Here is a 21,111-nt window from a genome sequence, read left to right on the forward strand (position 1 = left end):
AACAATGGATAGGACTGGCTTAACACCTTTTACTAAAGAAGTTATAGGCCTGGGGTGTGACTACCCACCAAGGCCTTCCCAGTTAGGAATTTATGATCAGATCACCCTGTGAGGTTACTTTTGGTTAGATTTATTACAGTACCCCTTTTTTTGTCCCCATACTCCAAGTTTGCATTCTTCTAGTAGTTACAAAAATCCACAAGAGACTTCTAAAGAGTTGCTTTGAGAATATATCTTTGAATTTGTTGTGCATACACACACACCTCATACTATCATCTCAAGTTAATATTTAAGCCATTATAGGAAGTCGTAATCTAGTTCCTTCTTTTAGAGGTGAGTAAACAAACTTTGAGGGAGATTTTGATTTCCCAGGTCCACATGGTGTCTTAGAGTAGAGCTAGGATCAGAAACCAGAATTTCCAACTACTTCTGTATTATAGTGTGTAGTGGCTACTTAGTGACTTATGAAAAATAAAAATGACTTCTGTATCCCTGGAATTTATCTAATCTTGTTTGGGATTTTCCCCTTGGGATTCTTGATTGTAAAGAACAGAAATATACCCTAGTAACCTCATAAAAAGGAAAATTCAGTGACGTGAAATGGAATGTAGCTGGTTCTACGGGAACTGAAAAGCTGACTAAGGTCTCAACTCTCTCTCAGAGAACTACGTACAAAGTCTCATGTTGGTATTTCAGAGTGTATCTGCTTCATTTTCAGTTCTTTCAATTGGCTTTCTCGCTTATTTATTGGCCTGTATGTCTCCTTATATAATGGTGCACTCCAGCCCCAGAATATACATATACTTTTTCAGGTTCAGTGCTCAGGATTGATGGCAACAATTTGTAACTTTTCAAGTGAATTGAGAGAGAGCCTAGCTAGGATCACTGATGGACGTATACATTGCCTGCCAAATAGGAAGTTGGCTGGGTTTTGTGTCAGGTCTAGACTAGGTTGGGGTTGGGGGAGGGAAAACTAGATCGAATAGTGGGATCTCAAGCAGTGCATGAGAGGATGGGGTATGCACATGAGACCTGCCTTTTACGTACGTAACAATTACTGGTTTCATATTCAGTCGCTTAGTAAACTGGTAAATATATTACATTTGGATGGCAAAGCCTGAGCAGACAGACATTAACATGGGACACCACTATGCCCCCTGCATTTGTGCATTAAGTTCATTGATTGTAAAAGAACCTCTAAAGGAATAACCCTCAAGGGTGGAGATACATGCTGCTAGGGAATATTTCTTTTTTGGCCCATTATAAAAATCAGATTGTTTATTTTAATGCTCATTTTTAGTATTTTATGGTCCACTGTTTTGTAAATGTGTTTAGTGTATTAGAAAGGGAGACTCCTGAATTCATTCATGTATTTAATGCATATCACAGAGTCTTGTACACACTTGTATGTTCGAGGAATTTTTCCTGCCATGGGGAGATAAGATTGAATATGGTATGTTCCCTGCCTTTAAAAACTTTAGCCTTTGAAAACTGAGCTGTCCCTCTTGCTATTATAATTATTAGAGGTCAAACCTTTGTACCTTTGAATCTTTCACCTACTGCTCCATGATTTGTACCTTATTTCACCTGTACTCTCCTTTACTGGATCCTTCCTTCCCTAGAGCCTGGCAAGTATGTATACCTACCTCTTCCCACTCATTTCTAAACCTACTGCAACCTGATTCTATGCTCGCAGCTCTGTTGATGCTGCTCTCAGTAAGATCAACAGATATCTTCCAGTTGTCAAAATCCCCAGGACATGTAGTGGTTTTTGTTTTACGGAACTGTTTGCTTTTGGACACTGTTGAGCACTTTCTTGTGGAGATAACTGTTCTCTTAGCTTCTGGTCTCTTAGCTTCTACCCATTACTGGTTCTTTTTATATCTTTCTAAGCATGCCTTCTCAGTCATCATGGGCTTTCTTTTTCTTTTTCTCCCCCTTTAAGTGTTGATGTTACCCGTATTTCATCCTTGACTTGCTGCTTTCTTCATTATCTACTTCATTCTCACCTTTTAGATTACTATATGTGTGGTAATAACTTCAAAATTTTTATCTCTAGCGCAGAGTATTCCATTGAATACTAACTTAATCCAGTTGCTTGCTGGCTATCTGCACTTAAGATCTGTATGTATCTTTACTCTTAATATGCCCCATACTGAACTTGACTCCTTCCTCCGCAAAACAAAGCAACAAACGCGCTGTCCCCCAACCCTGTTCTCCTGTATCTTGTTTAGGGTGACTATCTGTTCAGTCAGTTACTATTCAAGCTTAAAGTGATGATGATGATGGCTTTCTTATGCTCCATGCAGTTAATCACAAGATCTGTCGATTGGGTCATCTAGATATTTCTCCGTCTGCCAATTTCTGTCCTCAACAACCTCTACCCTATTTCTAGCATTTAGATAATATGACTGTAACTGCCCTTCATAGGTTCCCTGTCACCAGGTTTGTCTGTTGCAAATCTTTCAAAACCAAAGAATGGCTTAAACTTAAATGTCCCATTTGCTTCTCACAGGCTACCTTTGAAAATCAGCCTTCATTGTCTTCCCCGTGGAACATCATTTCTTGCTTTAATGCCTCCTCCTGTTGTCTTTTCTTTATCAGCTGCCCTGTTCTTCATCTGGCTATGTCCTGTTAGGCTGAGACTAATCTTAGGTGTAACCTTTTTCAGAAGCTTCCTCTTGTTTGTCACCCCTCCTCCCTTCAGGGTGGGTCAGATCACATGCTCTTTCTTAGTACCTTGTAATAGCTGATGCATGTCCTGTCATTTTACTTACCACTGTGTTGTACAGTAAGTAAAATGGTCGACATGCATCAGCTATAGTGGGCACATAATGGATCTCAATAAATGTTTGATCAATGAATGAAAGAAACTTATAGTCTACAAAAGGCGAATATACATAAATAACTACTATAGATTTTTAAATAGTGCAGTGTGCAGAGAATGCACAGACTGAACATTCTACCTGGGAAGAGAGAGAGGTGCTTATGAGGAAGGCTTGCTTCATGGAAGAGACATGTTTTTGAGCTGCTCCTCGAAGGGAACTTGATAGAGATTCTTGTTGGAGAGGAAAGATAACCCATCCTGCATAATAGAACAGGTCCTGCTGGTAGAAAAGTCCTGTGTTTCAGAATCCTTTTTCAAAGGCCCTTTTTAAGGAGGATAGAGTAGACGGGAGGCAGGAGTTCTAGTCTTGCAGGCTATAAAGGTCTGTCTTGTCCAAGGCTGTGGTGGTGAGGAGGGGAGGGCACCACGAGATATTTAGGATATGAAATATAGTTAATTAGTTAGATGTGAGAGTTCAAGGAAGGCAGCCCAACGTAACTCTGAGATTCCTCTTTTCAGCAATTGGATAGGCACTGATGCCTTGTTTTAAATAACCGAATGTAGGAGGTGTTTGGGATGTGTAACGAATTTAATTTTACACATGATAGGTTTGAGGTACCCATGAGAAATTCCGTCAGAAGTGTTCAGTATGCAGTGGTATATAAGTTTTAGAAACTCAGGCGGTATATCTGGGCGGGAGACACAGTTTTTGGAAGTCACAGTGCATACGAGGTAGCTAAAAGTGGTAGATTAGAAAAACAGGATTACTCAGGGATTGCATATATAGTAAGACTATGGGAGAGTGAAAACAGAATCCTGGGAATTGCAGGCTTTCTTCTGTTTAAAGATAATCAGTGATATATGTTCAAAGCATATCAGTTTTCCTTGATCTCTTTTATTTCCTTTTATTGTTTCCTATTTTCACAGAGTTCAGAAGTTTCCTCTTTACAACCCCTATTGGTGATTTTCTAACTCTTCCTTCCCTTCTTCAACTCCATTGGATTTTCTTGAGGCTATTAGTTTATTTCTCTTTAAAGTGTTTGTTGTTAGACTAAACGAGGGAAATGGAAGTGCTTAAATCAGATATGTATTTATATCATCACTTCCACGAAGAAAGAGGCTCTCTGCCATTTTTTAAACATATTACCCTACTGGTTTATCTTTTCCACTTTTGATAGGTACAAATAAATATTTTGCTTCTTTCACTGAAACAGCTGTCAGAATATGATGATAAATCACAGCTTTGGATTCAGCATCAGGTAAACAATATAGCTAGTGTTTGTACTTGGCAATACTGAAAAGTTCCTGGCTCATTTTCATGGGGTTGTTGGCACTCTGCTTTATGCCATGTGCCTTGCAGGGATGTGATTGCACTCATTCCAAAGTTTTCTGTTTCTCAAGAAAAGCCAGAAAGCCTGATTTTCATGTGTTTTTTAAAAAAATGTTTATCCAGAATTTAAAAAAAATACAATTTGGCCACATAAAACACTCTAGTTTTTGATCTCCTCAAACCTTAAATTCTTTGTACAAAGACTATCAGCATCATCTACTAAGATATTTGAGATGTGTACGTTCCCTTACACACTAGGGTATCTTTACCAGCTGGCTAGTTAGCCAGCTTGGAGAAGAGGGCAGTTGATTGCGATGTCATCCCTGTCCACAGGCTGTCTATCCCTCCTGACTCAACAGCTGGATCGACAACTTGTACCGTATTACAGTAGTCTTTAATCATCCTCACAAGGATATACTAGGTACCTTAAGTAGGGGTGAGGGGTAGAGGATCTTTATTTCTTTGTTCTTGGAGTATGAAAAGAGGGGTTTGAGACCAATTGACCCAACAAATGTAATGATGGTCCATGTGTGGCTGCCTCTCTGTGGCTGCCTTCCCGAAAAGGAAGTAATGATATGGGTTGGTGTACACATATGTTGAGACAGCCAGAGAACACTTTTTGTACATCAACCCCTCGAGAGAACAAGGACCAAGCTCTTGGATGACTTTTTTTGAGGGTGGCGCTTGGTGTGGGTTGTGCTGGTAGGAGTGTGTAGCTCTCTCTAAAGCCAGATAGTGGGGGAAGTGGGAACACTGCAATTTAGGGTTCTTTTTCACTTTTTCTTCACCTTTTCCATTTCTTGTCCTTTCCCCTTTCCCCTGTCTTCCTCTCTTCTCCCTTCGTTCTCCATTCCCACCCCCATTTCACTGCTCTAGTTAGTTAATTTATTAGTTCCATGTTTAGTGAGCTACTGTTTGTACCAGGTCTTAGTTAAATTACATAATGTTGAATGAGACAAGGTTCCATGTCAGGAGTGCGTTCTGTTGAATTACTTGGAGAAGAACTTCCAACTGACTGAAGATGGACTAAGGTGGGAGGACAATAATCTATAGTTGCAATGAGGCCACTCTTCATATGGCACCTGTTTTTGTTGTTGAACTCATGTATAATTTCTGTGACCCAAGTTCGCACTGAAATGGTATCATCTTTAAGATTCTCAGCCCTATCTGTCTAGCTGCCCTATGCCATACAATAGGTTAAGATATACCAAGTGAACATAACTGAGAGTGGTTGACCTGCTCTATCTAGTGAGACTCATATCAGAGTCCAAGGTCTGTTCTGTGGGAGCTCTGACAGTTGGTTCTTCATGTGATCTCAAAGAGCTGTTCCAGCTTAGCCCCACTTTCCTCGTGCAGCCAGGTCAGTCTAGGCCTGGCTCTGCATCGAATTGTGTCATACTGAGCAAAGTTACTTTCCCAATCTGCTATGGGTGACTTGACCTGAGAGGTGATCTCACAACTCAGCCCATTTCATTGTGCTCATGGGGATTTTGAATCAGAGAATGGGTTAGTGATTTTGCAGAGGTTACACAGAAATTTAGTGGCAAACTAGAACCTGTAATTTCTTTGTGTTCTTAGTACTTTATTATGCTACCTTTCCTATCATGAAAGTCTGTGGTGGGGATCAAATGAGATAATTGTCAGCATGAGTTGATAGACATACAATATCACGAGGTAAATTATTTCTACTTGCTTTCTATTGTCAGGAGGCATACGCGAATTTTTGCATTGTCATTTTTTTATTCTTAAGCATCTTGGTAACGGGGTCATTTTTTATGTCTTTGTGTGTCCCTATGCTTTAGGCCAAACCAATACATGTATTGGGTTGTCGGAAAAGTCATGACGTATTTTTTCTATGATTTTTGTTGTAAAAATGCGTCATGACTTGTCTGACAACCCAATAGTTATCTTGGCACACTAATATGTTGACACCCATCGAAACCAAAATTCTTTCCATTATTTATGTAGGGTATGCATAGATAAACTGATCACCTAATAATAAAAATTACACTACATTCAGACCAGGGATTTATTACATTCATTACAACTGGTTTTCTTGGGAGGCATATTAAGCTGATAATATTCAGATAAGAGAAAGCACTCGTTTATGGTTTTAGCATTTTTTTCTTATTGTCACTTTTCAGGCATTTGTCAGCTGACAGATTTTAAGATTCATTAAGGAGTCAGGATTGGCCTAGGATCCATTCTCATTCTTATACTTAGTTGTGTGACCGTGGGCAATTTTTTAAAACTTCTCGGTGCCTTAGTTCCTCTATTGTTAAACTAGGAATAATAATAGTGATTAAGTTAAAATTTGACCACTGGACCATGGATGGACTCATTTACTCTCCACAACAGCCACATGACATAGGTGAGCAAATGAAGGCATGCAGTGGTTACACAACCAATAAATAAATAGCAAAGGTGAGATTTGCACTCAGATAATCTAACTCCAGAGTCTGTACTTTTTGAGCACTATGCTGTACTGTCTTGATTACTTAGTAAGTTCTGAGAAATTAATGATAGGGTATGTGGAATGCTTGGTACAGCTCTAGTTTTCACAGTTTTTGGGTTATATAATTACAAAGTTTTGTGGACCTAGAGGTTAATTTAGGGAGAATTATAAATATGTAATTTTCCTTGGTTCTAAACAGTAGCTTGTTAGAAATGAAAGAATCACAGACGCAACCTCAGGCATACTGGATCAGAATCTGCATTTTAGTAATCTGCATTTAAGAACTTTAAAGTTTGAGAACTGCAGTACATGATCTTGAAGGAGTTTCTTCCAACTATCGGTTGGTCAGTTATAATAGAGCAACAGCCAGCATGGATATTTCATAGTTGATTATGTATTTAGAGAAAAATTGTATATATCAAGGATTATTTTAATGTAAATGACTGTAATGTAGATTTGTTTCTGTTTTTTGGCTTTCATTTTAAGTCAACTCTTAAAGTAATACCTCTTTGAATTTTTTCAAGGTTCTGACATAGTACAGAATTATCCTAAACTTTATCATCCTGTATGCTCTTAGGAAATAATTAGAACTCAAGATTTTTAAATGGTATTTTATTAGGTCAAATGTTTTTCTTAATTAATCTCACCAAATAATAAGATTGTAATATTTTACACACACACACACACACACACACACACACACACAGACTAAGAATAACATAAAACTATTATTTTTGGACAATTCACTATTCTGATGTGCCAATGAACAGTATAATATTTGAAGTTAACTATTATAAGAGATTTCCTTCAAAGCAAATGAGCACCTGACTTGCTTGATTGGAAATGTTTAATTTTATTTGTCTGTGGAATATAAAAATTTCTCTCAAACTTATAAGGAAAGGGTCTTCTCGTCGATTTTTTTTTTTTTATATGTGACAGTAGTTTCTGTTTTGTTCACTGTTCAATCATTACCACCTGGCACGTTGTAGGTATTCAAAATATTTGTTAAATGAATGAATAAGATTTTATTTTTTATTATTTTGCTGCCATTTTCAAATGAATAAGAAGAGACTTGTAAGATTCTGAAACAAGTTTTTAGACAATTGGGTGTCTCCCGCATGTTAACTAACTGCTGCGTTAAATGATCTTCCCCATATTAACTAATTGTGATTATTTTTTTTAAAGTTTCTTTAATTGTGGAAGATATGATTCAAACAGAATAAATAAAGCATTTATGCTGTTTAAAGCAAACAGCTGGTTAAGAAATAGAACACTGTTGAGTCTGTGAGAAGTGCCTGTCCTGCGATTACATGCTCCCTTTCTTTATCCCTAGGGATAGCTACTTGCTTAGTTTCATTCTTAAAACCTTTGAATATATCCTTAATAAGTTGTTTATCCTTGAAAAACTGGCTAGCAAGCATAAATCTTAACTGTGTAAAGAAAAAATAATATTGTTAATATCAGATCAAATCTTACTGGAGGAGGTTGGTTGAATAAAGTATCTGGGTCATAATCTGGTTTCAGCTTTCCTGAGAGTTTATGAGAACTCTTTTCAGGGGAAGTCGGGGTAAGATTGTGTGAATCCTGGGAAATAGTATCTGTTTCCCATAGTTGGGTACCTGGCAGTACTGTAGTGTGGATCAGATACTGGTTGTTCAGCAGAAGTATTGTCAGAGGGATGGGACTGCTCTGTATATTCTAAATCACGGTGGCCGACTGAGCTCTTAGAAATATGTTGGAGGTGAGTTGAGGGCAGAGCAGAAACTTCATCAGCAGTCATTCTGTCCTCTGGTTAAAAGAATGAGAGTGGCTAGGATGACAAAAGAAGGATGATACAAATACAAATAAACAAGAGTTGTGCCAGCCTTATATAGAAGATATAATAACATATACATAATTAAAAAAACTGCACTGAGTGACATAAAAGAAGATATAAATAAATGGAAAATATTATTTTAGGGTAGGAAGACTTACTGTTATAAATTCTCCTTAAATAAGTCTTGTCCAAGATTTCTGTTCATGTGTCATCTAGTCATTGAGAGCTTCTTAGACCAACCATATGCAGTTGCTTTATTTTTCTCCATAGCACTTATTCCCATCTGATATGACTATGTATTTACTTACTTATTTTTGGCTTTTTTCCCCCTCTGGAATGTAAACTTATGAAGATATGTAAATTTTTGAGGGTATGCTGGTCTTTCTTCCCTTACTAGATTGTAGACTTAAGAAAGTATGTTTTATTCATTGTGGCTTTGAACTTAGAGCACATAGGAAGCAGTCAATGATTGGTGAATGAATGAGTGAATGAGTGAATGAATGAATACAACTGTCTTTTCTCTCATAATCTACAGCACTTATTGTCTATTCTATAGCTTTATGGTCATTAATTTTGTTCAGTTTAGCATCTTATAATACTTTCTATTATTTTCTTTTGGTTCAGTGTCTAATTGTTTCATTCCTGTAGGACATTCTTCTCTGTGCTCCTTGATGGCAGGAGTGGGACAAATGCTTCCTTTGTACACCTCACAGTACAAGGCAAATGGATGTAGGAATTTGTTGAATTGAATACATGTACTTGTTCATAATGACTTAAATTGCTAAAATCCAGTTTGCCTTCAACAAAAGGATTATTTTTATTGCATAATACAATATAATTCTAAACAAAACAGGTTTTTTAATTTAGTTTTAAGGATGGAGAATTTTTGGAGATGTTTTGTTTAACTCATGGTAATTTTGGTAACTGGAAGTTAGAAGTTTTGCAATTATAATTTTACAAATTTCTGTACACAATTTGAATAATAGAAAAATGTTCATTTTTCAGTGAGATATGGACTTCTTACCTTGAAATTTTAATTTTTAAAAAAGTTTCGTCATGCTATAGTTATGTTGATACTTAGTTTTAAAATGAAATATTCTAAATAAACACAATTTTGTGATCTACATTTTATATATGTTTTGTGTATATAAATATACAAATATTTTTATACTTGATCATTTTTCATGCCAGCATTTTTTTCAACAATTTGTATAATTATTTCTTGTTGTACCTTTACATTGTCACTAATTTTTAAGAACTCATTGCTGATATTCTATAAATCTCTTTCTACGTATAGATTTTGTATACTGTTTCTTGGAAATAAATTTCCAAAAGCGTACTTAAACATTTTCAAAAGTAAATATTTTAACAGTTATTGAAACAATACCATAAATGTATAAAAGAAGTTTAAAACTGCAAAAGTTTTGTTGGTTCTCTTCTAATTCATATTTATTTAAAAATAATTTTTTTTCTGCTTTATTTCAGACCAGTCTGTCCATATGGGGATGGGGAAGCCTTGGCATTGTCCTTTCTCTAATAACCTTTGGACCCTTTGTAATATTTTATTTGGCATTTTATATCCTCTGCTTTGTGGGTGGGTAAGTATACTCAATGATAATTTTATAATAAATATATCATGTGCTGTTGTTCAAAATTGAAAAAGATGACCAAGAAAAATGGAAGTATGATTTATTTGTGAATGCTATTTTTACAAATTATTTTTACCAAAATTTGAAAGAGAAAATTAAGATACTATGCCTATAGAAATAAAAATGATGATGGTTATTATTTGTACCAGAAATGTGGTTATCATTAAAAATAAAATTTACATTGTCAATGATACATATATTTTTTTGTGATAAAAGGAAAGTTTTTAAGATTTGTTTATTCTTTTTGGTGTTACTCCTCCTAAAAGGTTGAAATTTCCTTATCATAACAAGATAAATTATATTGAGATGAGGCATCAAGGTTTACATATGTAGTTTTGTAGAGGAAGGTAGGGTGCCTTTGTTACCTTTGAGAGGCGGAAAAGTGGAGAATTATTATTTTTTTCTTTTATACTTAACCACTTCATTTAAAATTTGGGAAAGTGAGAAGGGAGATGAGTCCATTCATTTCAAAGCCACAGATTTTATTGTTGTTTGTTTGTTTTTATGCATCCACATATTTATTCCTTCCTTTGGTGTTCTGGCATTTCCCAGTTAGCAGTACATTTCAGTAGGAATTTTTTTCTCCAGTCTACAGTGGGGCAAATATCACCTTAAGGAGCCCATTCAAATTTCAGGAAAACCAGGCACTTACCCTAAAGAAGCAAAGAACTGCTGACAATCTCACAGGAGGTGTTTCTGTGTTAAAAAGTTTAGAAGGTGGAAACAGCTCCTGGGGTGGAATTCAGAGGACCTTTCAGACGGCAGTGTTGGCAGGCTTCACCTTGTGGAGGACTCACCAGTGGGTGAGCGGGGAAGGCCTGGGGACCACAGCTGCCTTTGGGGAGCCTTACACAGAATGGTGAGGAAGTCACCAGAAGCTCTCCTGTCAAATTTTTTTCAGGGTCCAGCTTTATAAATAAGCTTGTGGCCTCTGAGTATAGGCCCTTCTCATCAACATTTTGAATATTATAGGACACGGACACTTTCCTTCCTTTAGTTTTATCAAGTTGGCTATTTATTACAACAACAGAACAGAGGGGGACATGTGTTTTAAAATCCTTGTTGAGATTGGCAGTTATGACAGTTCCTGCAGCTAAAATCTCAGACATACCAACAGTAGCCTCAATCCTGGTTGCAATGGTACCTCATGAAGGAATCATGAGTAAAGGTTTTGAAGTCTTGAGTCCTTTGAGTGAATTTATAATTATGTGAAGATACGAAGGCATGCGTATCCAGGAGCCATCTTCACATTCCTCATGAACTGGTCAGAGAGGAGCCTTAAGTCCTTGACCCCGTTGAGGTTGGGGAGAGAATGGTCCTCATGCATGACTTTCTCAGAAGAAAACAACCTCTGCATGGGTCCTGCGTTTCTCGCCAGCCCACTGAGATCTTTGCTCCCTTTTTCAGTGTGCTAATTTATCAAGGAATAATTTTCAAAAAATTTTTGGATATTCATAAAGTTCTGTAAAAATTTTTAGATAAGATGGGATAGTGGAGGGTGTGGGAGGGCCACTAAAATTTCTTTAGATAGTATCAAGTCACATGGTCAGTTCTGAAATTCCAAGTTCCTGCTGTGTCATAAGTTGATCTGATGTTCTGTTCAAAACTGTTAATCCCAGGAAACTCACTGCCCGAGTAAGGGATTTCTACTTATATACTACAGTAGCGGCTTCTCCATATCTTTTAATGGGGATTAGTTAATGAAGCACTTACAAGTTATTCAATTATGGGCAGGGAGTACCTTAATTCCTGAGTCAAATCTTTCTTATTTTGGCTGTACTTATGAAGAATGATTATCCATTCTTTAATGTAACTTAATATAGTTTAATGAATGCCTTATGAATTTTAAAAGCAAATATAAGGCTTTTAAATAGCAATATCAAATGAAAACATTTCATATAATTAAAACCATGTCTTAGTTTTAGTACATTTTTTTAATTGTGTAAGTTTTTAAAGATAAGTTTTTGTTTTTCTTATTTAAAATGCAAATTTGAGAGGAATTAACAATTTCCTACGGAAACCGCCTTTTTATTTTTTGCTAATAAAATTTAAGTTTTTAAGTTCTGCGGTTTATTTACCTACAATGTTGAAAAAAATATATATATATATTGCTTATAGTCAAAGCTAATCCCTTATTTTCTAGTATAAGAGTATTTTTGGAAAGAAAACCGCAGGGGTTTTTTTGTTTGTTTTTTGGTATTTTGGTATACCATTTATATGGTATTATTATTTGTATGATTATTTAATGACATTGTGTTTTGTTCAGTTATACAGTCATTTGTAGAGCGTGTTTTTACTTAAACCTCAGTGCTACAGTTATTAATTAAGTTCTTTGTGATATCAGACTTCCTTGCCTACTTTCCTACTGTCACACTGTGGGCAAAGGTTAATGGTTTATCAGCCTGTTTCGTAATGGTATTTTTAGAAATACATTGTTAAACTTAATATAAGCATTTTATTGTGCTTATAACCAGGTAAAACTGAAATACAAAGCCAACTTGAGTCTTAGTAATATCAGATAAAACACATATAAGTGAAATATACTGATAATTCTGAGATGAGAATGGCTATTTATAAAAGAAAAACAGAATTGATGACATGAGCTCATTTGTTTTTACCTGTGTTTTCCAACCTCCTCCCTGCTTTTGTGATGCCTGTACTGAGGAGCAGTGAAATGGCAGATAGCCACAAAACGCAGGGGCCCTTGAGACTCTTCTTTTGGTAGTTGAGGATGACCAGATTTCATTTTTCACTGTTTCTTTCTTGTCACTATAATCTTTGAATGATTGTAAGATTACGCTAAGATCATTACGAAATTAAAATTTCTTTTTCTTCTTTGTGGATTTCCTATCTACTTAGTAGTGCTTTAGATTTAATTGGTAAACTTTAAATGTAGGAAATATTGATAACATTTAGTCACTACTTTATAGTAAAGTAGTTCTAAACCAGTGTTTATCTTACCTTGACTGTACTTTTCTTTTTTTAATTCCAGGCGTTTTTAAAATAAATCATAAATTGGATCACTCTTTTTCTGTATAGCCTTTATTTGCTTCTTCTGTAGTCATAGTGGCAAGTTATATTAATATCACATCATGTTAATTAGTTAACAATAGAGAAGTGTATGACTGAGCCATAGACTTAGATCGCATTTGTCTTTGTCCTTGGCTATTAGCTATCCTACTTATTGAATGAAGGCTGATTTTCCTAAAGTTTGAAACTGTTGCCTGAGATTTTTAATGAAATATACTGGCTGAAAACTTTGAAGACATTATTTATAAATTCACAAATGTTTATAGTTGTTTTACACTTCAGAACGTAGAAAAATCTGTCAATTCCTTGCCTTGCCAAAGTCACAAACTGACATGTTAGTGAATGGTAAGCCATCTATCTATTAAATCTGAAATGTATATTTGGTAATAGACATATAAAATTTTGTTTTTATATCTTTAATTAATTTGTTTTCAGGGGCTTTGTGGTTACTTTCCTGTTTGGAAAAACAAGCTCAGAGAAGTACCTAGAGCAGTGTGAACACTCATTTCTTCCTCCAACATCAACTGGAATCCCTAAGGTAAAAAGGGCAAAGCAATGTGAAACCTGAGTCGCGTTCTATGCAATGATAAGGTGATCACCTGTATATGGCTTGGCCGACTTGCCTGTAATTTACTAATCCTCATTTTAAATTCATGGGAGACTTGGTGATCATGCTTAGAAAATGCATTTAAAAAGGTTAGCTTGTAAACTTTTTTAGTGTTAGATGTTAAAAGTGGTAATGCAAATTTGAGGAAAAGACAGAAAATTGGATTATTTTCCTGCTATCTTAACATAGATTTCAGAGCATCACATGCATTATTTGTGCCAGTGAATATACAGTTTTGAATGAAATAAATTGCATAGGAACCAGAGGGGGGAAAATGGGCACTTTTTCTTTGACTCACTTGAATCATATCGTTTGCAGTTAAGCTATGCATTATCTGTAATTTTAATAATTTAGGGCCAATTTTATATCATCTTGAATGTTGCTGTTTTTCTGTTCTTTTTTTTCAATATCATATTCTATAAATAAAATTGGAATTGAGTATATAGCTAAGCTTCAGATTAACATTGCCTTCAGTCCTTGTTAGGATTGGGGTGGTTTCATCTTTTATAAAGAAACAAATGGTCTTCAGTTGATGCTAGGAACTTAACTTTACAGTTATTGTCCAATTTATGGTAAGATGTAGGCGATGCAGAGAAAGTAATATATACAGTAGTATTTTACATTACTGAAATTTAAAAAGAAACCCCATCCCACTGACTTTCCTATTGATAAATAATTGTTTTCTAATGCTTACTATAGCTTTAAAATAATCTGAGGCTTTTTTCCTTTAGGACTCCCATTAATATGTATTCTTTGAGTTAGCTCACAAGTCTTTCTAAAGAAATGAACCTTTTTTTTTTTTGAATCATTTCTTAGCCATCTATAGTTTCCATTTATTTGAGTGATGAATATAAAAGATGGGAACTATATTTAAAAATTAAGATCCCAAATAGTAATAAATCCTAGTCAAGACTGGTTAAGTCTTTATAATCCGTTTTTTTAGTAGATGGTATAAAATAGTGATTCTTCTAAAATGATTTATAAACATGTTTTATGGAAAAAAATCTTAGCGGTTGCATGTAATAACTTGAATCATGTTTTGTGTGTGTGTGTGTGTGTGTGTGCACACGCATGTGCGTATGTGTGCACGTGCTTTCGTTTATATTTTTAATTAAAGAGTTTCCCACTACTTTTCACCCTATTTCCAGGTCACTGATCTTTCTGAAGACTACAGAGAAATAGATTAATTTTCTTTAGTTGCTAAAAATTTTCCAATTAAAAATATATTCATTTGGCAGTTGATATTCTACTTTAGGCTTGGGGAGGGGGGAGACGGGAAGAGGAGAAGCTTTTAATAGAGAAAGTTCATAATTTAACTTACTTGAAACACTAACTTATGGTTTTAAAGTTTCATTGAAATATGACAATGTATCTATATTTTCAGTTTTCTCACATTCTAAATAATGTTTGCTGATTTTATTACATTTTTGAGGTTAAGAATAGATTTTTTTTCTGGATGTGTAGTTTTGTTAATTTGAAAAATAGTGTTTGGTTTATACTGGAGTCTCAAGAAATAAGGTTATTTACTTGAAGATAATGATAGGAAAGTTACAGTGAATATTCAGTTAGAAGTATATTAAGAGATTTTAAATCAAGAAACTGTGCAGTAAGATGTGATGGTTTCCTTTAAGTGCTTAGAAGAAATGAAACGGGAAGCCAGGACTATAAAGATCGATAGAAGGTTGACGGGTGCCAATATAATTGATGAACCTCTCCAGCAAGTGAGTTTCAGTATGTGGTATTTGAATTTCATATATTGTGTGCTAGGTGTTTTTCTTTTGAAAATATTAAGAAATAGTTTTGCTATTTATATAATATGCTGGAAATGCATTATAATGCTGTCTTTTGTACTTAAAGATGCTGTCTTATTTATGAACTAATTTATAATGAGGTGGTTTACTCAACATTAAAGCCTTTTGATTTAATTTGCATTAAAAAAAGTTTTACTCACATTTGAAAATGTTCCTTATTTTATAGTGAAAGCGTTACTCTTTAGCTGATGAATAAACTTAGTGGTTTGGTAAATCAGACATTTTTCTTTACTAGTTTTATTAGTTTTTAAAATGGATATATGTATTTTGATTGACCAGTGTTAAAAAGTTAGAATTAAAAAAAATGATTCTACCCCAAAATATTTTCACTGATGTTTGTTTGATTATATGATTATTATAAATAATATGTACTTTAAAATTCTAACATTTATTTTATAGATGAACCCATATTTTAGTTTACCTGATTTACGAAAACGTTATACATTAAGTTGTATTATTTGCTGTTTATTGGCTAACTTAGTACTGTTGGCAGCATCAGAGGTGTTAGAATTAAGTGAACTATGTCATTTTTGTAATTTGACTGCAATCAGTTCGATGATATCTTGGAAAATTGGTTTTCTTTTTGAGAATTAGGGTCCATTGGCATTACTTTACATCTCATTTCATCAAACTGATTACCGTATTTTGCCATGTAAAATGCACTCCCACGTTTTTGGCCCAAACATTCGGGGAAACTAAATTAGTACTATCTATGTATCATGCGTATCCTTGTTTTTCCCTCACAAAGTTGGGGGAAAAGTGCGCGTTCTACATGGCAAAATATGGTAAAACTCTTATTTATAGCATTGAAAATTTACTTTTTCTACAGGCTTCATTTTTATGAATTCAGGGTGGGCTTGGCCATAGGTAACTCTTTAATTTTTAAAAAATTTGGGCAATGTATGAATTGGGATACCAAAATATTTTAAAATTTTCAAAATGGATTTTTGGAATATTAATCCTTTTTAAATGAAGGCAGTTATTCACCACCACAATTTAGTGTATAGAGAGTAACATACCAATTGGCAAATAATTCTTTTAAGTTTTAGTTTGCCACTGTTATTTTTTAAAACCTAAATAGTTATATTTTTCTCCCTATATTCTTGTTTTAGGTTATCCAGTTTTCCATGAGGGATTATGTCCAGTATTGGTATTATACACTAAGTGATGATGAATCTTTTCTTCTTGAAATTAGGCAGACTCTTCAAAATGCACTCATTCAGTTTGCTACTAGGTAAGGTCACTGCATTGTATTCTGCAGAAAAATTTAAATATATTGTTTGTACCAATAGGGAAAATAACTTCTAAATGGGAAGGAAAATTAATTACCATTGACCCTTGAACAACATGGGGATTAGGGGCACCAACCCTCACGCAGTTGAAAACCCACATGTGACTTTTGGCTCCCCCGAACTTAACTATTAATAGCCTATTGTTGACCTGAAGCCTTACCTATAACATAAGCAGTCAATTAATAAATTTTGTATATTACATGTATTATGTACTGCACTCTTACAATAAAATAAGCTAGATGAAAGAAAATGTTAAGAAAATCATAAGGAAGAGACAATACATTTACAGTACTCTACAATTTATTTTTAAAAATCTTCATATAAGTACAGTTCAAACCCACATTGTTCAAGGGTCAACTGTATTAAAGGTAAGTAGAATAGCAGATTATTATGGTGGGATAACTCAGATTGTAGTACTAGAGACCTAAAAACCTTTCAGTGACTCCTTTAAATTTAACCATTTAATTTATAGAATGTTTACCTTAATTAAGCCCTGTTCTCTCAGTCTGTATGTCAGTGTTTTCCTCAGGGTCCAATCATGTGACTTTTCAAAATCTTTCTGCCCACTTATTGGTGATTTATTTCCTCTTACCCAGGTATTCTGTTTATTTGAGCTATGGAAATTTGTTGTTGTGTAAACTGCTTTCTTACTTTTGGGACATACCTAATGGAAATCCCCTTAGAGTAAGAAGAAACCAAAGGAGCACACGGCAGTGGGAACTATTTAGTTTATTCATTTATTTTTAGAAGAGAAGTGTATTTTGATGATTTTGCTTTAGAAACACTCACTTATATACTATCTCCCATGTGACAAAATATTTTGATCTATACCTTGTACTTAAACTACTTCATCTGGGTTGGGGGGGGGCATTTCATATCCAGAAATTATTTATTTTTGTGAAAAAGGATTTTATGTTTGTATAAATTTGCAGGGTTTTTTTTAATCAGAAGGTTTTGCTTCCCAATACTCAAAAGGATTTCCCTATAGCTTCAGAGGCTGCATGCCTTAGCCCTGAGCACTCACATCTGAAGGTGTTGTTTTCTAGCCACCCCCTCCTCTTCCCCACTTAGGTTCCTGAAATGCAGTCTGGTCCTTTTGAGACGAGACCTCTGCCCTAGGGCTCTTACTGTGCTTTTATCTCTGTTATGGGTGTGTGTTGACTGCTTTATCTTTGAGTCAGCTCTGACTTCTGGCGACCCTGTGAATGAGTGACGTCCACAATGTCCAGTCCTCAACAGCCCTGCTTAGCTCCTGCAGATTCAAGCCTATGGCTTCTTTTATGGAGTTAGTACATCTCATGTTTGGTCTTCTTTTTTTCCTCTGCTGTTACTTTTCCCAGAATTATCTTTTCCAAAGAACCCTGCCTTCTTCTCACCTTGTGGCCAAAGTAAGACAGCTTCCGTTTTGTCATTTTTTTGCCTCCCGTGATGTTTCAGGCTTCATTTGCTCTGCAATGCACTGTGTGCGCATAGATATTTCCAACTCATTTTTGTTGCTCTGGCAGGACTTTTCCTCTATAACTCAGTTGATCCTAAGCTTTAGATTGGGGGATTAGTTCCCAACCTCAGGTCATTGGGGAGGCCTGCAGTTAGGGTTAGGGTTTGAACAATAACCTTACTGTCAAGATAGATTTGAGTTCCTCCCTTATAATTTAACAGCAAGCATTTACAAAGTACCCAGCCATAAATTCCAGTGTAGTCTCACTGCAGAGCACATAAAATATAATCAAATATAACCAAAGAAGGTTAGAAATTGGATTCTATCTCTATTTCATATGTGTAACATTACCAAATATTTGATATGCTTTCAGGTAACTCTTCTGAAATCATTCACTGCTTTCTGTAGTTACATCCTAATGATTTTTTTTCTTTGAAAGGGCGGCAATATGAAGAGTTCATTGTTCTTGTGTCTGACTGCCTAAGAATATATTAAAATATAACAAATTTTAGACCTGGAAAGAACTTTAAACTAGTAATTGGAAGACTGAGTTTGCACCCTGCTCTACCACTTTGCTGTGGAATTGTGAGCAAGTATGTTAACCTCTTTGAACCTTGGTTTTCCTCATAAGTAAGATAAGCATAATGTTACCTAACCTGGTCTGCATCCCTCACAGAGTTATTGTCAAGATCAAATTCATCTATTCAGCGAATATTTTTGTGCCTACATTGTACCAGCCAGGTGCTGTGGGTATAGCAGTAAATAAAACAAAATTCCTGTTCTGCGAAATGTAATGAAAATAATACTTGTGAAAATGTTTTGAAAATTGGGAAGGAATTTAGAAATTTCAGTGTTATACCATCCAAGAGCCATAATTTCATGGATCAGGAAGCTAAGGTCCAGAAAGATTAGGTAGTTAGTCCAAGGTTATCCAGTGAGTTGGGGGCAGAGTAAGAATTCGAATCAGATTGTTTTTACCAGCCCAGTGTTCATTCTTTCCCCCATTTCCTACCAGGTATATTATGATCTAGATTGTTCATCTTAGTCTTCCGACCTTTCTTTCCTGTCTTGGCAATGCTTTTCCTCGTTTTGATCCCCAGTCACCTTTTCTTTAAACTTCATGTCATTTCCGCACCTCTCCCTACCCCGCCACCCCTTCTGTAACATCCTGTGCTACCAAGCTAAATATTTGGGTGATTACAGGAAGAGCCAGGTTTCTTCCATCCAAGACTGACAACAGCCATGTTGTAGCATATATTAGTCCTCATTCCTTCTTATTGCTGAGTAATATGATGTCCATTGTATTGATGTACCACATTTTGTTTATTCCTCAGTTGGTAGGCATTTGGGTTGTTTCCACCGTTTGAATATTATGAAGAATGCTACTATGAGCATGCACAAGTTATTGTGTGGACTTACGTTTTCATTTCTCTTGGTTGTATACTTATGAGTGGAATTTCTGGGTCATACGGTAACTGTTTAACTTCTTGAGGAACTGCAAACTATTTTTCAGAATGGCTGCACTGTGTTCCATTCCCACCAACAATGTATAAGGGTTTTAATTTCATCACATCCTTGTCTACATTTGTTATTGCCTATCTGTAATTTTAGCCATCCCAGTGGGTGTGAAGTGGTATTTCATTATGGTTTTTTTTTGCATTTTTCTGATAGCTATGATATTGAGTATCTTCATTGTGCTCATTAGTCATTTGTATATCTTTATAGAATGTCTGTTCAGATCTTTTCCCCATTTTTAAATTAGGTTATTTTTCATTTTGTTATTGAGTGTACTGCTGCCTGTTTTTGTAAGTGCAGTTTTATTGGACGGTCATACTCATTAGTTTTTATTTTGTCCTTGGCTGCTTTTGTGCTACAATGGCAGATTGACCAGTTGTGACCCAGAAGATGTGGCTTGCAAAGCCTAAAATAGCTGCTGTTTGGCTCTTTAGAGAAAAAAATGTGTTGACTACTGGAATAGATAATTTTGCAGCCATTAAAATATTCAGGAAGTTTATTTAGACAAAAAGGAAATATATTAGAATAAAAATCATAAAAAATAGTGTATACTGTATGATTTCAGCTGTGGAAAAAATTGTAAATATGTGTTCATTGCAAAGGGACTAAAAGAAAATACACTAAAATTTTAATAGTGATCTTTGGATTGTGGATTTATGGCGGATTGTAGCTGATGCAGAAAATCTAAAGAAGGAAATTACATTTTACAAAATGGGCATGTATTACCTTTATAACCAGAGACAAATAGAAACATTTGGTAATCAGCAAAAAAGATATCTAGGGTAACTTTTTAAAACTCAATTCATTTTCATGTTTCTGTTTTTTGTGTTCTTATGAACTCATAAATATAAGAATCATTTTTTCAACTGTAGGTGATGTGTTTTATACAGGCAGCTTCTATCTATTTTCTTGGGAAGTGATTTTTTTTGCACAATAGTGTGAATGTATTTAATGTCACTGAACTGTACATTTGAAAATAATTAAAATGGTAAATTATATTATGTATATTTTACTACAATAAAAAATTAAAACAAAAAACATGTAAAATTGAAAAAGGCTTTGTTAAGAATGGAGTAACAATGAATTGTGGGACAACTTCACGTAGCCTAATGTAAATATTATTGGAGCTGCCAAAGGGAAGTGGACACAAAAAATATTTACAGAAGTAATTGTTGAAAATTTTCCAAATTTAATGCAAACCACAAACCCACATTCAAGAAGCTCAATGATCCCCAAGCACAAGAAACATAAGGAAAACTAAACCACGGCATATTATCATAAAAATGTTTAAAAGCTGTAAGAAAAGAGAAATTTCAAAGCAGCCAGAGGAGTGGGGGGGGG

General features: G+C 35.0%; 1 protein-coding gene across 3 annotated transcripts in view; it reads left to right on the forward strand.

The window, feature by feature from the left end:
* The window catches only part of SNX13 (sorting nexin 13), a 106,704-nt gene that overhangs the window by 18,718 nt on the left and 66,875 nt on the right, over positions 1-21,111 (forward strand). For all 3 annotated transcript variants that reach the window (XM_019650625.1, XM_019650626.1, XM_019650627.1), the window contains 4 exons: positions 9,914-10,026; positions 13,543-13,645; positions 15,346-15,435; positions 16,638-16,759. In XM_019650625.1, coding sequence (XP_019506170.1) covers positions 9,914-10,026; positions 13,543-13,645; positions 15,346-15,435; positions 16,638-16,759 — 428 coding nt within the window. The remainder of the gene's footprint in view (positions 1-9,913; positions 10,027-13,542; positions 13,646-15,345; positions 15,436-16,637; positions 16,760-21,111) is intronic.

Source organism: Hipposideros armiger, unplaced genomic scaffold (assembly GCF_001890085.2).
Source record: "Hipposideros armiger isolate ML-2016 unplaced genomic scaffold, ASM189008v1 scaffold_143, whole genome shotgun sequence".
Lineage (NCBI taxonomy): Eukaryota > Metazoa > Chordata > Mammalia > Chiroptera > Hipposideridae > Hipposideros > Hipposideros armiger.